This window comes from Thermobia domestica, chromosome 9 (assembly GCF_964235325.1).
Source record: "Thermobia domestica chromosome 9, izTheDome1.hap1.1, whole genome shotgun sequence".
In the NCBI taxonomy this organism is placed as follows: Eukaryota; Metazoa; Arthropoda; class Insecta; order Zygentoma; family Lepismatidae; genus Thermobia; species Thermobia domestica.
The window spans coordinates 280197942-280218118 of record NC_137462.1 but is presented as its reverse complement, the minus strand read 5'-3'; the positions used below and the strand labels follow the sequence as shown (position 1 = coordinate 280218118).

At 37.9% G+C, this 20177-nt stretch overlaps 1 protein-coding gene across 6 annotated transcripts in view; it reads right to left on the bottom strand.

Annotated features, from left to right (window-relative positions):
• DAAM (disheveled-associated activator of morphogenesis-like protein) overlaps nt 1–20177 on the bottom strand; it is a 254175-nt gene that overhangs the window by 87896 nt on the left and 146102 nt on the right. For 5 of the 6 annotated variants that reach the window (XM_081726067.1, XM_081726068.1, XM_081726069.1 and 2 more), the window contains one exon: nt 9439–9624. In XM_081726067.1, coding sequence (XP_081582193.1) covers nt 9439–9600 — 162 coding nt within the window. In that variant the 5' untranslated portion in view covers nt 9601–9624. Of the gene's footprint in view, nt 1–9438; nt 9625–19156; nt 19296–20177 lie in introns of those variants that run through there. The other variant, XM_081726070.1, reaches the window with a different exon arrangement.

Here is a 20177-nt window from a genome sequence, read left to right as displayed (position 1 = left end):
TTTCTTAGCTGATGGGGGCTAAATATGAAAGTAAACGCGGTCTTGAGTTTCACCATTGAGCTCAGCTATCCCGAAAACTATGGATTTGACATTAATATTGGTCATTTTCGATTATTTTTACATGTCTCGGAATTCCCCCCTCTGGTGACCCAAGGCCCGCATACAACGGTGGATGAATTTGAAAGTCATCGCTAATGGTAGTGTCGCCATTGATATCAGCAACCGCGAAAACTATGGATTTGACACTAATATCGGTCATTTTGGATTACTTTTACGTTTCGGTATCCCCCCCCCCCGGTTGACCCATGGCCCGCAGCCGAATACGCTGAATTTGGAAGTTAATGCGATCGGAGTTTCAGCATTGATCTCAGCGACCGCGAAAACTATGAAATCGACACTGATATCGTTCTACTTTTACATGTCCCGTTAAACGCCACCCTGAGACCCCCTGGTTCGAATTTTGTTGAAAACGCTTTGCCTTGGTGTGGGACCTGGACCAAGGTATCTTTGACCAAAATTTGGTAACTCTCGGTCGACTTTTCTGGTCCCCAGGCCGGTCCCGGTAAACGCCCCCTGGAGACCCCTTAGTAAGAAATTAAAAAAAAAATCTTCGGCTTGGTCTGGGGCCTAGACCAAGCTACCCGTGACCAAATTTTGAAAAGTTTCGGTCCACTCGCCTCGTCCACAGGCCGCACAAAGATAGACAGACAGACACACGAACAAACTCTATTTTATTTATATTAGAAAGGTCAGATCCGCCGTTATTGTATTAGTGCGGTGCTTGAGCGATTGATCGTAGAAATTCAAACTCCGATGAGTGATAATTTTATAGGCTTGTTTTATTACAAGTTTAAACTCTTTAGTCAGTAGAGAAGAGGGCGTGAATCATGGGTCAGAGTTGATGACAATGGGTTTTGGTGGGTCACAGTGGGTAAGAGTGGTTTATGATGGGTGGTGGGTCAGAGTGGGTCACGGTGGGTCGTGGGTCACGACGGGTGGTGAGTCAATTGGTCGTGGCTAAAGTTTTCATTGCCCCACGCCCTCTCTGAACTACAGTGTTGAAAATTAATCAGTGAAAATCAATTGCAATTGATCAATCAATTGAAAGTAATTGCTGTGGAAATCAATTGCAATTGAATCAATTGCCAATTAATTTCAATTGCAATTGAATTGCAGAATTCAATTGCAATTACTTTCCACTGCAATTACTTTCAATCAATTGATCAATTGCAATTGATTCTCCTTTTTCAATGGCCAACTGCAATTAACAATTAACCATTACTTATTTCAATTGTTAATTGCAATTAACAATTAAATTTACAGATTAATTGTTAATTGTTAATTCAATTGAAATTTGCCCAACACTGATGTGGTATAAGTGGAAGTGGTTTAGAAATTTTTAGTTTCCCAGGTAAGCAAAGATAAATTGGTGTCCCGCAGAGCTTCACGCAAGCTAAGAGGCCAGGGAAACCACAGAGCTCTAGGCAAGCTAAGACAGTAGTTGAGTTTTTCGAGTTTTAGGCAAGCTAAGTGGGTAGGAGACTTTCGAGTTCCAGGCAAGTTAAGAGGCTTGGGTTAACTTAGATGTTTTAAAGCTTTCGATAAGCTAAGAGTGCAGGGATGAGTAGCCGAAAGTGGTGTTGATGAAGACGTTTATAATTACATGATGTTTTATAATTTTTTTTTTTTTTTTGGACAGCGATGGTGGTAGTGAACTTTTCTCTTACATGATCTGATGATGATGATGATAAGGATGCCTTTTTATTTCCTTGTATGTAATAGTTGTAGTAAGAGAGCACGTAGTTTTATTTATCAAAATAATGGAAACACTTCTATCAGGTACTCTAAAAAGTATTGAGCCTTTTGCCGTTAGTGTTTCAAATCTTAGAATTATCGGACGCAGACATGGATCGGAGAGTGGAGGCATGTGCAGCACTCCTTCACATGTTCGACACAGTACCAAAACGCTGCAAAGTGATCTTTACGACTTTACCGAAACCAAGACCTCACCACTTGTGATAACGCGCTATGGGGGTTCATAAAGGGTATCGTTTCACAAAACTGTTACGATACCACTGCCGAACAGCCAGAAGCTGTGAAACAAGCTTGTAATGCTCCGCAAAATGTCATACAGAAGCTGATGGCGCTTATCCTTTGTTACGAGAATGACAGTCGACAGACGTCCTTTGGACACTTAATGTTTTCTATTTCAATAAAACTTCTCGAAAGCATTGTTGTTCATGTCGTTCTGTTCTTTTCGTGTATTTATTTACGTAGTTTAGTGGTTTATGTTACTTATTTTCAGGGGGTAACAGAACTTTGTGGCCACCCTGTATTTTTTTACTAATAAATCAAAGAAGCCTATTGCGATATTATCGACGATGAGTAAACTGTTTCATCAGTGGGAAAAAAAGTTGGAAATCACTGCTCAACAACATTGGTTCATGATCATATTTGTGTTGGTTTCACTTACAATTAGTAAAGGCTATGGTTCCGAGCTTCTTGTATTTTAAATACACATTATTAATATACATGACGAGTAATTGAAAATTCTGCACAGTTTACCTTGTATTGCTTCGGTTGTATCGCATTTACTACTGGAAACGAGACGAAAAACAAACGATTTCACTATCTTTATTAAAAAATATTTTTGTAGTAGAAGACCACTCAACCAGAATGGCTAATTCAGATAAGCGGATGAGTGGAAAACCTTTTTGTAAAATACAATCTGTTCCTTTGTTATCCTTCCACGTGTAATTTTAACAACGTATAAATGTATAAGTGCATGTACTGCAATGGAAACTTCCAGTAATTTCCTGGAATAGACCTACTCTCAGCCAGTTACAATGTTTTCGAACTCCATGTTAAAGGAAGGCCCCATTGCTTCACTACGACACATGCATTTCTGATAGTAAAAGGAATGACTGGAAAAGAAAGTTATAAAATGTGGAACGAAGTATTTCTTTCACATCTAACAATTTTATTACTTCAAAAATCATCATAAAAGCTCTGATTACATAAAACAACTTCCTTTCTTTTTGCCTTGCTTAAGGTAACATTCGGAAATCGTAAATGATTCATTGCAATCTTCGGAAAGATATCAAACTAAACGGCTTAAGTTTTAGAACGTGAAAAGATAGACGGGATTTCTTGAGAAAACTGGTAGCTAACGCAATAGTTTTGCTAAGTAAATTTCCAAAACACTATATATAGGGTGTCCAACCAGGAAAGGGCCATATTTTGAGGAACGATACCGGTAGTATAGTTTATGACAAGCAAAAAAAATCTATATAAATCATGATTCCATTCCCCTTCGTTTTCGAGAGATTGATATATCAACGAAAAGACCACTCTATTTGTACACATTGCTTTGAAGGCACATATCTCTGGAACTAATGAGATGTCAGAGTAATTCAAAAATACCGTACGTAGCATACGTAATAGACATTAGATAAGTATTACATTCGTTACACTCACAGATCCCAGTATCCCGGATAAAAACCCGGAATCCAAAAATTTCCACATTTTGATCTTCAAATCTGGATATCTAACATTTTAGAACGTAATGGCGAAAAGAAAAAAAATCACCATCCAATGTACGCTATAATACGTACCACGTATTGAACAGCCAAAATTGTGTTGTAATACGACTAATATCGTAGGAGGTACAGCGTAAAAATGAACGAATCAAATACAAAAACTTCGAACCATTGCGTTATTTGAATACGTACTTTGTAGTATATCCAAAGAAGTGAAGAGCTGTACAGTGAACAGAATTGGATACAAGTGCATTAACGCAATATTATTCAATGTACAACGTTACGAAACTGCCATGCATCATAGGCCATCACAAGTCCTACTCAAATGGGTCTTCCCTTGATAACACGTTGTATGGTCACACGTACGTACGTTGCGTTCGCTACGTCTAAAATTACCTTACAATGCTAGATCTACACTAAAATGTCCATGGCTCCTCGCTCGAAATCGAATCACGATAAGCTCTCTAATACAAATAAAAATAGCCCTAATATAGAACCCTGAGATATCAACACGATATGATTCAATTCTTCCACAATGTTTTGTGAATTAGTTAAGTTACTTCTGACGATTTTCAAAACTAATTAAAAAAGCTTGTATTCCACAACTTTGTGTTACTTTAGAAAATAACTTTTGAATACTGTTTGCTTATTTGCAGTATAGGAAGATCAGCAAAAATTTCCTTATGTATATATTTTTTTAATACATAAGTTGGTTATCTAATCTCTAGTGCAATCGCCGGAAATTTATAAATTGTGGTTTTAGTTGATTTTCCTGTCAAGACTTTTACATTTTACTTTTTAAATGTATTATCGAGTTAGGTTCTATGCTCGGCAAATATTCGTTATGGTTTCCACAATATTGGAAAAAGGAAAAAAAAAATAATAATATAGTCCTGTCCTTTTGTACGTGTATTTTAACTATGGTCTCCTCTATATTTACTTTACTTTCACCATTGTCACTATACTGAATTTCACAAAATCCCACCAGCCCCATACCAAAAGAGGGAACAATGGATATTGTGACAAATGAACGACTGTGACTAAACGGTTAGCGTATGTGCCTTTGGCGTGAGAGACCCTGGTTCGATTCCCGGCGGGAGCTCATGTGTTCGGATTCCACGTTAATCAGTAGGTCTACGTTTCATATAGCCTCGATGCTGAAAGGAACGCTAAACTAAAATAAACTCAACTCAACTAGACTGATATGGAAAGAGTTTCAATAAATGGTTGAATTATAGTATTTTCCATTATCATTAATACGAATACATTATTATAGTTATTGGTTACGAATACAATTTACTATCAGAATACTCGTTCTTCGCACCGTGAGAACACGTTTCATTTTGTACATAAAGGGCTGAATTTGGATTTAAATTGCATCGGAAGTGTCACTGTTCGCTCGCCTCAGTGACCCAAAAAACTGTGCATTCGACACTAATATCGGTCACTTTCGATAATTTTTAAATATCTCCCTCCTCTAAGTTGTACAGTCCGCAGCAAAAAAAAAAAAAAAAAAAATGCAACATGAGCATGTAAGTTTATTGTAAAACGACGAAGTCTTTTGCTCCAAAATAAGCGTGCAGGAAAGGACGCCGAGGTTCATCCTGGCGTGATTAGTGCCACTTAAACGTTATGTTGATCCCCTTCGCTGTTAGGCGTAGCTTTACAATAAACTTACATGCTCATGTTGCAGGTTTTTTGCTGCGGACTGTACCATCGAAGTGAAATGACAAAATCCATCCCAAGTTCAATCCTCATCTATGTTGAAAATTTGATCGAGAGCGGTCGAGTGGTTTAAGAGTTAAGTCACATACTCACTTTTATTTTTATAGAATCCGTATTCCTGTTGTTCTGATATTTTGGTGGAATGTTTACTTGCAGTCCTTCCACTGGTAGGAAGTAAACTTCCTAAACAGTTCAACACCCATTTTCATTATTTTCGAGAGACGGTAGGAGAGAAGAAAGTATGGCGCCGTGAAAAAAAATCGAGATTTCATGTGCCCTACATACCGAAAAATTGGTTCTTCGATGTCTGCCTGTCTGTTCATCCCGCTAACAAACCATATCTTCAGCATATCTGGACCAAATTTTAAACTTAAGGTTCTTATAGAATTCTCTAGGGGAGAAGAATTTTCTTCCTAACCCCAAATAGCTGTAGTTTACTGAAGATGACTCTAACGAAGAATGAAATGAAATCTTTGAGTTTTACGGCCTATGGATATGCCGGCTAGGTTAAAGGAAACGGTGATGATGAGAAATGAATGAAGTAGTGGAATGAAGAAAGTGGGAGGAAACGGTAGAACCCCAAGGAAACCCACGCACACGATGTTTGTCCACCACAAAGCTCACTTGGCGCGAGCTGGGACAAGGATCCCATGCATCAGAGGTGAACGGTCTACCACTGAGCCACCGCGGCCCCTCGCACAATAATAGTAATATGCTTGTATCATACATATTCTACTGAGTACTATGTGGTCAGTCCATCGACTTAGTAGGCCTACCTATTATTTCTGACTCAGTTCATCAGAATGTTACTTTTTAACTTTCATTCCTGAGTTCAATTTTCGATGGGTTCTGGAATCAGTGGGTTCTTGTCCAATTTTAAGTATTGTGATCTCGCTGATACTCCTCGTCCTCTCATACGCCCTTGCTAATAAAAAAGGGGCTTAAAACGTTAAATGGAAAAACGTGTATTGCGCCTAGAATAGAATTCAGTGCCACGCACGAAAAAGGCATATGCGCTATTTATTTATACGAATAATAATAATAATAATAATAATAATAATAATAATAATAATAATAATAATAATAATAATAATAATGGATCATATTTCTCATATTCCGATCTTCAATAATTAGCATATGACACTGTGTTCACCCTTGGCCCGGAAACATATAACTTACAAAGAACTGTGAAAGTTGTTTTGGCTTACTTGTACGATTTTTAAGTAATATTGGAAAAAATGAAAGTGGGCAAAGGGGAAAACCAGCCTGTGCTGACCCAAAAAATGACTCGCGAAAGAAGATGACTCGACACACATTAATTCTCTGCCGGCTGCACCATGCGCTCTCCTCTGTCGGGTGATTCCATCAACGCTTCGTCGCTTTCCACTGCTCTCCACGTGTGACCATAATGTACACACAAACGCATATGCACACTGTAGAAACAAAACGATGGATGTTCAAAATTTCGTCCTCAAAAGAAGAGTAAGTGAAACAAAGCTGGTGAATAGTTCTTGCGTTACAATGTGATTAATACCCAGTAGCATAAACAAAATTTTGTTTACAGCTGAGAATGAACATTCTTTTCTCTCTCTCTCTCTCTCTCTCTCTCTCTCTCTCTTCTGTGATAGTGATTTATCAATTATCTTAACATCATAATTGGAGAAATAAGCTATTATATCTCACATCATATCCTCTAGAATCGAAACCGGGAATCAAGCCGGGTATCTGGCTTAATGTACTATCCATTTACATTATTATATCTAATTCACTCGTTCAATAATATATTGTTAGACTCAGGGAAGACCAAGAAGAATAGCCGTGGTATATTCCACGTGGCCAAGAAGTTCAGCGCCGACCTCAAGAGTGAAGCTGTCACTAGTCAGATTGCGGATTGGATGTCGTAGTAGTTAACACACCAGCACAGTAAACCATTGATCAACGTTCGTCTCCCACTCCAATAGCACAATTTCCAATCTTTAGAAATTATCCTTGTTAGAGCTGAAGTCGCATCTTGTTCTGGAGTTTTCCTCTGTGCTCCCTCCAGCAGTGTTTCTTCCAGACATGTTTTTAGGGGGGCAATGCCCCCGCAGTCTGAGAGTGCCCCCCCCGGACGAGACCTAAATAATACGTCTATAATATAAAAAATTGTACACGCAGTGTCCCCCCGAAATAATACGTGTGCCCCCGGAACACTTTTTCTGCAAGAGCCACTGCCCTCTAGTACAACATTATGATATCAGAGGATCACAAATATGTAAAGACCGACAGTTGTGGCAAAATGCCATATTTTGCAACAAATCATGGATGAAAACTGTTTAACGAGACTATTGGTCATATTTGCCGTTTTATGGTTGCTTCTGAAAAGATATCCACCTCTCTACCAGAAATACAAGTCATATTACTTACAGTTATTCTGGCATGCAGCTCATCTGCGAGATATGTTAATTTAACGCTCCTCATCGAAGGATATATCAGGTGGTTTAAAAGGTATTGACTCTTTTGCTTAAGATGTTGCGTTAGTGTCCCGAATGTCAGAGTATTTTAGTCGCAGCGGGTAAAAACTAACGTCATTTGACAGCTGGCAGTTTAAGACAGTAAACATGCAAAATGTGTTGGAATTGTTACAATCTGACGTAAGATATTGTGCCGTAAAAATAAAATTTTGGGAAACTGCTCTAAATTTTCCACTTTTATTTTGATAAAAGCGCAAATACTGTGCAGACCCCAGGGGCGGATCCAGGGGGGCGATCGGGGCGATCCCCCCCAGAAGAGGAGACTTTCTTATTTTATACGGTGTATATATAAATAAAACCTATCACAAAGTTTGGAGGCCTTAAAGTAGCAGTATGACAACTTACCGCCCCCCCTCCCAAGAAGTCCGTCCTGGATCCGCCCCTGGCAGACCCAGAATAAATGTGTATTGTATGGCTAACGCTAAGGTCAAGATACGTTGTCAAAAGCGACTGGTAAAAGATGGTCTATCGCTTTCGTTCCGCAAATTTCGATATCCAAGGTGCTCGATGCTCGATTGTTTTCTCTAAATATTCAACACCAGGTGAGTTATAAAAGAATTAGTTCTTACAGTGTTGTTCAAAGGTTGCGTCAGCTAAATATATATCTCATACCGTGGAATGAATTCTATGTTTTGTAAGTTGACTATTAGGTCTTTACTTTTTAAATTTGTAAAACTACTTATTGGAGGAGAATAAAATTGTCTATTCACGTTTCTACCATACTTTTATTCTCAAGTCTTTGCTGTTTGATGACAAATGTCACACGTTTAAAGCATAGAGAAGAAATCTCCCAGGGAATTTTATCTTCCTAACATTTGCCTAACGCAACTATAGAAAAACCTTCGTAAGTTAAGGAGATATTCTCAGGAAATGAATCCCTATGATTAAATTTCGGACCCACCTTATATAGCGTCCGAGTTCAAAGGGAGTTTAACAAACAAGAGTTGAAGTGAAATTGATTAATCATTTTCGTACAGGGAAGAAAAAGAAAGAAAGATTGAATGAATAAAGAAAAAGAAAGATTGAATGAATAAAGAAAAAGAAAGATTGAATGAATAAAGAAAAAGAAAGAAAGATTGAATGAATAAAGAAAGAGAAAGAAAAACAGAAGAAAGAAAGAAAAACAAGAAAGAAAGAAAAAGAAAAAGAAAGACAAAGAAAGAATAGAAAGAAAGAAAAGAAAGAATAGAAAGAGAAAGAAATATTGAATAAAGAAAGATTGAATAAAGAAAGAAAGAAAAAGAGAAAGAAAGAGAAAGAAAGAAAGGAAAAGAAAGAAAGATTGAATGAATAAAAAGAAAGAAAGAAAGAAAGAAAGAAAGAGAAATGAAAAGTTATAAAAAGAAGAAACTTGAATGATTAAAAACAATATAAAAAAAGAAAGTATTTTAATAAGATCCTAATCAATAGAAGATGCTACATTCGACAATATTTTCCGTTAAACAATATTTAAAGAACTACACACAACTTTTTTTTTTTTTTAATAAAAATATAAAAGACATTACAACTCGTTATCTTCATCCATAGTCTAGGAAAGAACTAGAATATTAATACTCCCTGTGTTATCATACGTGATAATGTTACAAGAGCAGAAAGACTTGAAAGATATTGAATATGGTTAAGTTCAGGTAAGATGTAATGATGATAATTATAATAAATACCTTGAAGCAGCCGCACCAGCCGTGCCTTCCTCTCGGAGGAGCCATGCTCGATGACACAAAACAAAAACTGGGAACAGTTGATGAGATGCGGCTGGAGAGACCCCGAAGATTAGGACGGGGAAGGCTGGATAGGCTGATCCTCGGGAGGGTATCCAGATTCATGCGAACCGGGCACGCCGGAAACGCCTGCAATGGAAAACAACAGAAAAGTCATTTAGACACTGTAAAAGTACGAGATTATAACATACCAGAATATGATCATGAATAAATAAAATTCTGAACATTAACACAGGTATTAACTGCACAAGTAACTAAGTAATTTTAGTAACAAAGTGATTTGCAGAAACAACTATTAGTGATACAATAAATGCAAATCATTATAATGGTGAAGATTACATGAAATGCGTGACAAATGCATCCGCAGGTATCCAACAATGGTCAACAGATAGATGATAGCCTCATGATGCATGACAAAAGACGGTACAGGCTCTTCATGAGATGCAGCATGAACCCTTCCTCACCCATTATATTCCCCAGATATTTCTCCCACTTCTTCCGATATCACGCGCTCTTCTTGGGAAGGAAGATTTTCCGTGATGACCGGACAGTGCAACGTGCGGCTGACTGTTTTTCTCATCGCATACCCAAGATTTCCTTTGCTATAGAATCCAATTGTAGGCTAAACGATGGCAAAAGTGTGTGGTTCGAGACTGTGACAATTTTGAAGAAGCGAATATGGTAGTTCTCTTTTTCTTTCTTTTTTTTTTTTTGTGTGTGTGTGTAAGGGGCACGGTGGCTTAGTGGTAGAGCGCTCACCCGGCCAAGTAAGTTTCTGGTAGGCAACATCGTGTCTGTGAGTTTCCTCCGTACTCTCATTTCCTTCCACATTCTCATTCCACCAAGTCTTCCATCATCATTCACTTGCTTTAATCATCGTCTCCCTTACCTCAAAGGTCAGAATCGTGGGACGTTAAGCTGGAAGATTCTTTTTTCTGACCTTTGGAATTTACGCTTCTTGAATGGACATTTGATTCGCACAAACGTATTTTTTTTTTTTCCCTTTCCTACTTCTATATTTGATACAGATCGCTTTTCTCAAATCACCAATGTTTTATTTTATCGTTTATTTTCATCCATGTTCCTTGACGACGTCTTTCACTTTTACACCTCGCGTTTATATACGCTGTAGACTATTGGAAGTGAATGATCAATGAAAGAATGGGTGGAATGACAATGCTATCCATCAGAAACTCATATGGCGTGGGATCGAACCAGGTACCCTAGCACTAGAGGTGGGTACTTTACCACTCACTAGGGTTCCCACTGACTGGTATTTTATAGGCTGACCGACATTTTTGCCAGACTCAACTATATATATTTAACGTTTAAAATAGAAGTATTTTTCATGTTGTTTGAGGATGTTGAGCACGTGCCGGTAATATTATTTTTCAGAGTTCTTAACCCTCAACCCTTAGCCATCATGCTCCCTTAAGTTATCAAGTTTTGTAATATGATCACTAGTTGTTTCCCCCTGGGCCTTCGGCTCGCTGTACGCTATTAGTTAAAATCATCCCTAATTAAAAGTTTTAATTGTTTACATTTATTTATTTATTATTTCTGTTTACTTTGTACACAAATTAACTTGTGGTTACACAAATGTTAACGCTGAAATCTAAATATGATTCGACCTATTAATAGTAAATTAAATCAAATGAAATGAAATCTTTCAGTTTAACGTCCCACGATTATGCCCTTTAGGCTAAGAATTACTATGATTAAAGCAAGTGAATTGGTGGAATGAGAAAGTGGGAGGAAACTGGAGTACCAAGTTGTCCCTATTACGTAGCGTACCTACTATGGTCATCCGATAGCAGGGGCTACACCCACGGGGGGTGCACCGGGTCCGGATCCTCCTCCAATCTTCATAACTCTACATACATTCGTACAAAGCTTTAAGTTTTACGTCCCACGATTATGCCGGTTAGGCTAAAGGAGACGGTGATGATGAGTAATGAATGAAATGGTGGGATGAAGAGCGGGAGGAAACGGAAGAACCCCGAGGAAACCCACGCACACGGTGTTTTTCCACCACAAAGTTCACTTGGCGGGGGCTGGGATCAAACCCAGGACCCCAAGCACCAGAGGTGAACGCTCTACCACTGAGCCACCTCGGCCCCTTTTCAGAGTTAATAGGGTGCCAAAACGTGGAATAAGTGAACTTTAAAAGTTTATAGCTCCACTACTATAGGACCGATCGCAGTCAGGTCAAGACATCACTGAGGAACTGGTATGTGAACTATCCAAATATCCATATTTAAGAACTCCAGTACTTGCACACCAATTTTTAGAAAGGTAGGTGAAGAGTAAACAAGTACTCCGAAACAGCCTCTCTAACAATGATTGTGCAAGTACCGGAGGTTCTAAAAGATGGATATTTGGATGGTTCACATAATAGTTTACATACTAGTTCCTCAGTCATGTCTTGACCCTGCTACGATTGGTGCTATAGTAGTGGAACCACGGACCTTTAAACTTCATTTTTTCACGTTTTCGGTACTATACCGATCGGACTTAACTAGGAAACTATGCACTTCCGACCACAGGTCCATATTAACTTTTTTCTTATTTTGATGTGAGGAATCTTATTACCCAAATATTGACAAATTTTTGTAACACCCATATATAATGGATTCTTCGAACATTGTGCTAACTTTAAATCATATTTCAAAAATTACAAGAAAGAAAAATAAAAGGCGACAAAATTACTTTACCTGCGTAATTATTGGTTTGGTTGGTTCAAGATTAATGTTCCCTTTTCACCATAAGATCGAACTTGGTATTTTGAAGTGGGAGAGCCACTACTTGGCTTGTATCTAAGGCAAATACATCTTTCGGAAATCGAGCCAAGGACCATTCAAATAGAGATGACGCGCGTTAGCTACGAATAGGCACTACATGGATCTTCGTAATCAAACAGAACGCAATAAAATATCAGATTAATAATAGGTTTGAAACTTAAGTAACGACTAAATCAATACCTTCCACTCATTACTATATCAGTCAAAAATTCTCTAATTTATATTGTTTGTTTGTATCAAGAAATAAAAAATTAACAGGAATCAAATTAAGAAGAAACAATTACTTGTCAATCCTCCAGGAAGCCAGTCTGAAGTTGCCATTTACAATTTCCAACAATCGTATTATTTCTGAAACACTGACACATTATAATGTAAACACACATTTCAACACCGTCCATAGACAAAGGGGAGAGTTTAGCACTGAAACTGGCGCAATAATATTCCTAAGTCAAAACTATATTTTCAGAGCAGGAAGTGTATTTCCTGCTGATTACAGATAAACAAAAGAAATGAGTTTAAGAAATATAGAACAAATTCTTCCATAGAGAAGAAAATTTAATTAGTTTACGGAAAGTATTGGCTGTTCGTTATCAAATCAAAGCTTTCACTCAAGAAAAGCAGGATACCATCACACAATTATATGTTAATCAAATTATCAAATTTATAATGTGTGACACGTATTATCTGACATGTCATGAAGTGATAGTCCTGGATTAATTACTGACCTACCGATATCCAGAGCCGTAGCTAAGGGGAGAGGGGCAAGTGGGGCCGTCGTCCCGGGCGCTGATAGCAAGAGGGTGCCGAACGAGCAAGAAGTAAGTGTTGGAAATGAGTAAAGGACACTTCACCCCGAAAATGTATTAGCGTCCAATTAAATCAATATTTTTGTCGGTTTGCAAAGAAATAGATTTGTTAGAAGTTTTCTTCCTCGCTACGCTCGCAATCCAAACGTTTCAATAAGAGTCAAGTTTTTACTTATTACATGAAGAAAGTTATTATATATGATTAGTTAATGACTATGTGATATGCAAGGTATCGAGTAATCACTTATAGAGTACGCAAGGAGCGTTTTCAAAATCAGAAACGGTCAACGTCGGAAATACGTGTTCGGTATTTTGATGATTATGAGTTTTGCTTAGCTAATCATGCTTTTCTATCCAATCGGATTAATCACGACAATGAAAATGAAGGTGTGAAAATAAAAGGAGACACACGCAAACTGCTATTTGCGCGGGAATATTAAAAATGAAGGTAAACAAGGGGAATAGTAACATTTTCGAACTTAAAGCAGTTGTAGAATAGGGGCTTAAGGGGTCAGAACTTAACCCAATGCATTTCGTCTTTTTCAAAGATTACTCACTACCAGTGATTTTTTTCTCCATTCACATGAATTGTTTCCAGTTTGAAGGAATTTATTGCGATCAGTTCTCCATCAACTGCTTATATTTGTGTGGTCACATATAGAAGAAAATTACAATATATATATATATATATATATATATATATATATATATATATATATATATATATATATATATATATATATATATATATATATATATATATATTACTGGAAATTAATTATGTCACCCATTTCGAACATTTTAAAAGCAGATAGTTTCTAATTTAAATAGAATTTCTTATCCACAGTATGAAACGTAAATACAGTAGTTGTAAATTTCCATAACTACTCTCTAAGTAAATTTGTATACAACCACAGGAACTTTCGTCCAGACTAACAAAAAGTCCAAAATAAGTCTCTTGAAAATAACTCTTTTTGTAAAACAATACACAACGATCGTTTTTGGCTGTTGGCTGTTGCAATGGTCTGTTCAAGCAGCTTGATAAAAATTCAACGTAGCATAACAACGAAAGATATTTCTCTTATATGTTTAAAAAAAAGCCTGGCGAGATGAATATAGGGGGCACTGAATTCTCTTAGCCCCGGGCGCCCAAATTTTCAGCTACGGCTCTGCCGGTGTCGAAGTTTTCTCGGCATCTTTGGCGGCGTAGGTTCTTGGATCAAACAAATATACAGTATCAGCGTCGGTCATGGTTACTGTTTAACTCATTAAAGCAATCATTTCCCAGTGGATGCTCTGTGACGTTAAAGATGGGTTTTAAGCAGAAGCACTTAAGGTAGGTTACATATTGACCAAAGGCAGAACAGCCAAGCCGAGGCAAAGGGAGGAGGACAGAGATCCTTTGGTGTATTGATCGCATGTCTCAATCACAACATTGGAGAGGCCTTTGTCTAGCATCTACTCGACTCAATATGTGGCACGAGGCTTTTGTGTGCTGCTCACAGTACTGTATCTTGGCTGTCCTGTTCACTGTCCTCTGATCAACATGCAACCAGCCTCATGGCTCAGACAGAGCAAGTTGTAGGTAATCGAAGTAGTGGTCGCAGCTTCGATAGCGCAATCGATGGTCTTTTGGACACATTATAAGGAGCGTTATTTACAGCTTTATTTGAGGAAGGAGGACTCTCCACCCATGTAAGTCGAGTTTCACTTTCTCATTAGTATATCACAATACTATTGATTAAAACAGTATCTAAACTCGGAAGGGGGGGGGAAGGTAATTGTACTTTGGCTCCTCTAAATGTTGCCCATGCACACCATTCGTACAATCATAATTACACATACACTGGCAACACTTTTCAATTCAGTTCTCCCTCTAGTCTAGTGGCTAGTGGCTAGTGCGCGCCCCTTCAGTGCACGGGGTCCCGGGTACAGTTTGAGAACAACTCCTTACCATACGATTTTCTTTTATTTGATATGTGTAGCACATGTGTTGCCATAAATGCTTCCGTGTAATATACGTTCTTTCAAAGTTATGTTCCTCTTAAGAGGAAATTAACCAAATCACATCCGCAATTGTTCCCATAACGAATAGCCTACAGTAAGGAATGAGAGAAATAAGTAGGGTTTAATTATATTAGAAACGAGGACTGGGGCCTATTCTACATGGAACCATTGGCGTCTCTGGCATGTAAAATTTGAGGGGGACATCAAAGGAAATGATCTAACTGCTAGTGAGTATCTAAATAAATTAAATTAAAATTAAATATTTCGTATTTCAAAATATTGGGGGGACGCGTCCCCCGTCCCCCCCGCCAGAGAAGCCCATGCATGGAACTGCTGCCAAATTAGTCGTGAAATGAAATTTAAAAATTTTCAAGAAAGTCAATTGAACACAAAATTGTGCAATTTATTTTACATATTGTGTACAGTCCTCATATGAGGGATAAATACTAAAGAATTGTATTAGATGATTATTAAAATATTCAAGCAGATTAAGAATGGCTGAGAAACAGGAAACAGTTATAAAAATTGATATTTCGGTACGATGAGCTCCCTAGCCTTTGGTAAGACTTCCTCATTGAGTAACATTTCAATTGCCAGGAGCTCTCTCTTTTGGCTATATGCTTAGTGTATGACCCTTTGGCTAGGGAGACCCGAGTTTGATTCTTGGCGGAAGTTAATGTAGTTCTAAATGTTTGAAAAAAAATTCTCCGTCCTAGTGATCCCAGTAAAAATAAGCCTACATATTTTTATATTGCAAATTTGAAGCTATTTTGTATACACCTCTTTCACGGAAGCTCATTTCTCGTACCTCGGGTGAGTCGTACGTTCTACACAATGTGTTGCACTCCGCCAGTGATGCGTTATTTGTCACAATGCTTGCATTGCTACTTACTATTTTGTCACTTAGACGTGCGTAAAAATCAAGTCTCAGAGCATGTGTCTGGTCACTATGCATGATGCATTTCTCTTGTTAATTTTACATCTGACCAAGCCTGTAGCCACGGAGATGCTAGACCAGGCACTGTCTCTCCTCAATTATTTCTTGCCTTCTCTAAAGCAGAACTTTGTACAGAACTTTGAAATTAAAGCAAACCTATTAAACTAGATGGGAACTTCTTGCAATTTCATTTGCCAAATAAATTCAATTTAGTGTATCTTACTTATTTGTGTAAAATGATAAGCTTTTTTGCTAAATCTACAAAATATCTAGCCGTTAACCTTTTCACATTCTAAGAATTTCAAACTCAAGTGCCCTATTATTGTATCACGGCAAATATCAAAAGCGAGGAACCAGATGCATTTCCAAAGAATAATTACAGGGTGGCCACAAAGTCCCGTTATCCCTTGATAAATGCTAATGTAAGGTTTTCCCTTGTTGCAGATTGTGTGATCGATGACATACTCCCAGTTACAGTATTGCAAGTTGTTACAGTATTGCGTATTATTGCAAGTTGTTGTGTGCATGAGAGAAACCATACAGGTAAGACACTGGCAGAAGTGAGTGCAGACTTTTTGATAAGGTTTCAACAAGATGCTCCCCCGAAACAAACACTTTTATTATGGGAACAGAAACTATTCGTCACAAGAAGTATGAAGGATAAGGAAAGAAGTGACAGACCATCTACATGCGCTGAAAAATGTCGTTTCGTCGCGGCGTCCGTGGAGAGATCGCTGCAGAAGTCGACGTGTAAGCGATCTGCGGAACTCGGTATACACCAGTCGACTATGCAAAAGAATATGAAACAATAAGTAGGCCTGCACCCATATCGACCAACTTCCGTGCAAGAATTATCAGAATCAGACATGTTTTGGAGAGTGGAGCATGTGCGGCATTCCTTCAGACGTTCGGCACAATACGAAAACGCGGCAACGCGATCTCTACCGATGAGTGTACAATTTACAGGAATTCTCGCGCACGCAATGTGGTCTTTTGGTCCAAGGACAATCCACACTTTTATGAAGAATTGGAACAGGATCTCCCGCATGTGATAAGGGCAGGTGTGGACAGCAGACGCGTGTTTGGGACGTTCTTTTTCGACGATGTTGTGAATCACTAGCGATACCTGGGCATGTTGATTTCAGCACGATGAGGCCCATTATGCCTTCGCCGTACACTAATATCTTACGGAAGTCTTTCCTGGGCGTTGGATTGGTCGTGGTAATCCAGATCTGGCGGCACCATTGCCTGGCCACCACGAAGCCCAGATCTCACCATCTGTGATAATGTGCTAAGGGGTTCAAAAAGGACATCGTTGCATAAAACCGTTATGATACCACTGCCGAACTGACAGAAGCTGTGAAACAAGGCTTTCACCCAAATTACACCTACAATGCTCCGCAAAATGTCGCACAGAACATGGCGGTGTATTATCCTTTGTCATGAGTATGATGGTCAACAGACTAATTCTTTGGACACTTAATGTTTCTCTTCTCAATAAAAGTTTCTCAAAAGCACTGTTGCTCATGTCACTGAGTTCTTTCCGTATAGTTATTTACGTACGTTTGGTGGTTTCTGTTACTTTCATGGGTAACAGGACTTTGTGGCTACCCTGTACATCAAGTAACAGAGCGTTAACTGCGAACACATATCAACTATAGAGCATGCCAGCAGGTACGAGATGGCCACGGGGCCCAAGCGTTCATATTCAACCCAGATTAAACTTCCAGTTGTCTGTTTAAATAAAGATATGTTCAAAAATGAGCAATCGACAATATAAGCTGGAAAGAATTTACAGCTCCGTGTCAGATCTCATAAATAATAAATAGTTTTGTGGTGTTCCTTCAAACCTGTTATTCTTCTTTTAATATTAATTTAGTTCAGGAAAAAAATGCAGAAGAGAGTTGATGTTACATAAGGGTATATCTATCATCCCTGTGTAACTTAAGAAGTCAATGGAATAAAATACGTTACATAAGACGCGAAATATGTCCAAGGCTGTAGGGACTATTGGTAAGCGTACATGAATATACATTGGTGCAACTATTGGCATTTATTCCGAAGTTGGGCGTCCGCTTTCGCCACGTTTTTTTCGATGTTATCTTCTTTCCATACTTTCTGCAATTTGTTATTAGGTTCATTAGTCCGTGCTCTTCACAAACTTTTAAAAGATTTTGCTCGTTATCAACGTGTTGCTTCACAAATGTTAAAATTGTTAGTTCACTGCCCTTGTACATTCGCCATGTTGATAACATAAATGCTCGTTTCTTTCCCACAATGCAACTGTTCGGTTCCCTTGCGCCAAGTAGTTCCCTCCGCTCGCCGTATAGTCCCATGTTTATAACCGCTTATATGTAACAAATAAACAGATTTTTCGAGACTCTCATATATTATCAAGCACACAAACGATCAAATTATCAATATCTTTCCTGTAAATTTTAAAAATTTTGATGGAAACGGACGCCCAACTTTGTAATTTAACCCTATTGGTTAAACATAACCTAACCCAATCCGAATCGTAATTTTAACATAGAAGGGTGGCTCCCCAAAACTAAACGTATGCCGGACATGTTTTCACTTTGCTTATTTCATTCGATTCAGTGATTTGGACCTTTAGGCTCCGGTTTTGAGAACGTAGGCTATCCGTTCTAAATTCGTTACTGGTGACATGTTGTTGGATAGGTTAGGTGAGGTGAGGAACTGGTTCTTAGTGATACTTCATGAATTGTTCCGAGGAACTAGTTCCCAGGATAGTCTTGGAACGGGGGGAGGGGGCATACAAAGGTAACCTAACCGAAAATAACCTAAACTGAAGCAACAGAAAATATACTAAGAAAGAAATTTTAACTCAAAAAATTCTGGCCCCCTAAATCCAAAAATATGCCTTAGTTTTCTACGAATCTCTTGATTGGACGAATCATTAAATGAAATGATCAAAGTAAAAACTTGCCCATATCATTAATTTCTGCCCAGTAAGAAATTGGGCTAGTCACGAACCTGCATCTTACTCAGCTATTCTTAATTTACACCACAATGTTCAGTATAAAAATTGAAAACTCAAAAATTGTTGCTTTACTTATTCTTTACTAGAGGTGAATTTAGAATATTACCTGCACATTTTATACTGAATATATCGCATATTCTCAATGCAGCATATGTTTATTCCAATTGTAATTCTCTTACAATGCATTATCTGTTTCATGGATCACTTCTTGCAACTTAAGCATGCATGATATAAATCTCAATCCTGCTAAATTATCAAGGTATATAAAATAATCCAGTTAATTTATCTTCTATAACACAGCATGTTCATAATTTCAAAAGTAACGTTTTCTACCTATTCAAATGGTCACAATACGTAAATGTTATATTTTAATGTGGTATTCTATTCAATCTGACTCATTTAGAGACTGATCACGCAAAAACATGCTGCAGTATATGTAATGTAAAAGTAAGGGTATATACAGACACTTAGCCAACGGGGTGTCCGTCCCCCCCCCCCCCCTTCGAGATCAGAAATGAAAAAAATAAGGAAGGATGAAACAAAATGAAATAAAAAGAAGGATCAGCGTTAAAAATTAAAAAAAAAACGACATGAATTTTTGGGTTACTCTTTCTTATGAGGAGATTTGTGTTAGTGGCAAGGTAAGCGAGATATCCTGGAAGAGTGAGGGAATTTAAAATTTCTAGAAGTTATTACGGAATTCTCAGAATTTCTGCTACTAGTTGGAGATTTTAAGCTGCCGAAAGCATAGTGCCGTTGTGTTACAGCGTGGACATTTTTTATCGTAATTTTTCGTCATCGCATCCTTGCAGTATCAAACATGTTATTTCAAGAATAATTTTGTACTGCTTCTTTAACCTGTCATTTGGAGCCGACAGTAGTGTTTATAATAGTTGAGATCATAATAAAAGGAAAATTGTTATATTTAAATAAACAGAGGAAGGCCAACTAAGAAATGCAAGTTGTTCTAATCATTGGTATTATGATAAAGGCACCGCAAACACAAGAGAAGCACATTGTTTTATCCGTCACAAAGTTTGCGGATCGCAATAGTCACTATTGTAACATTTATAGATTTGTTAGATACACCAGTGTAAAGTGGCGTTCAGCTGTATCTGGAATTGTGT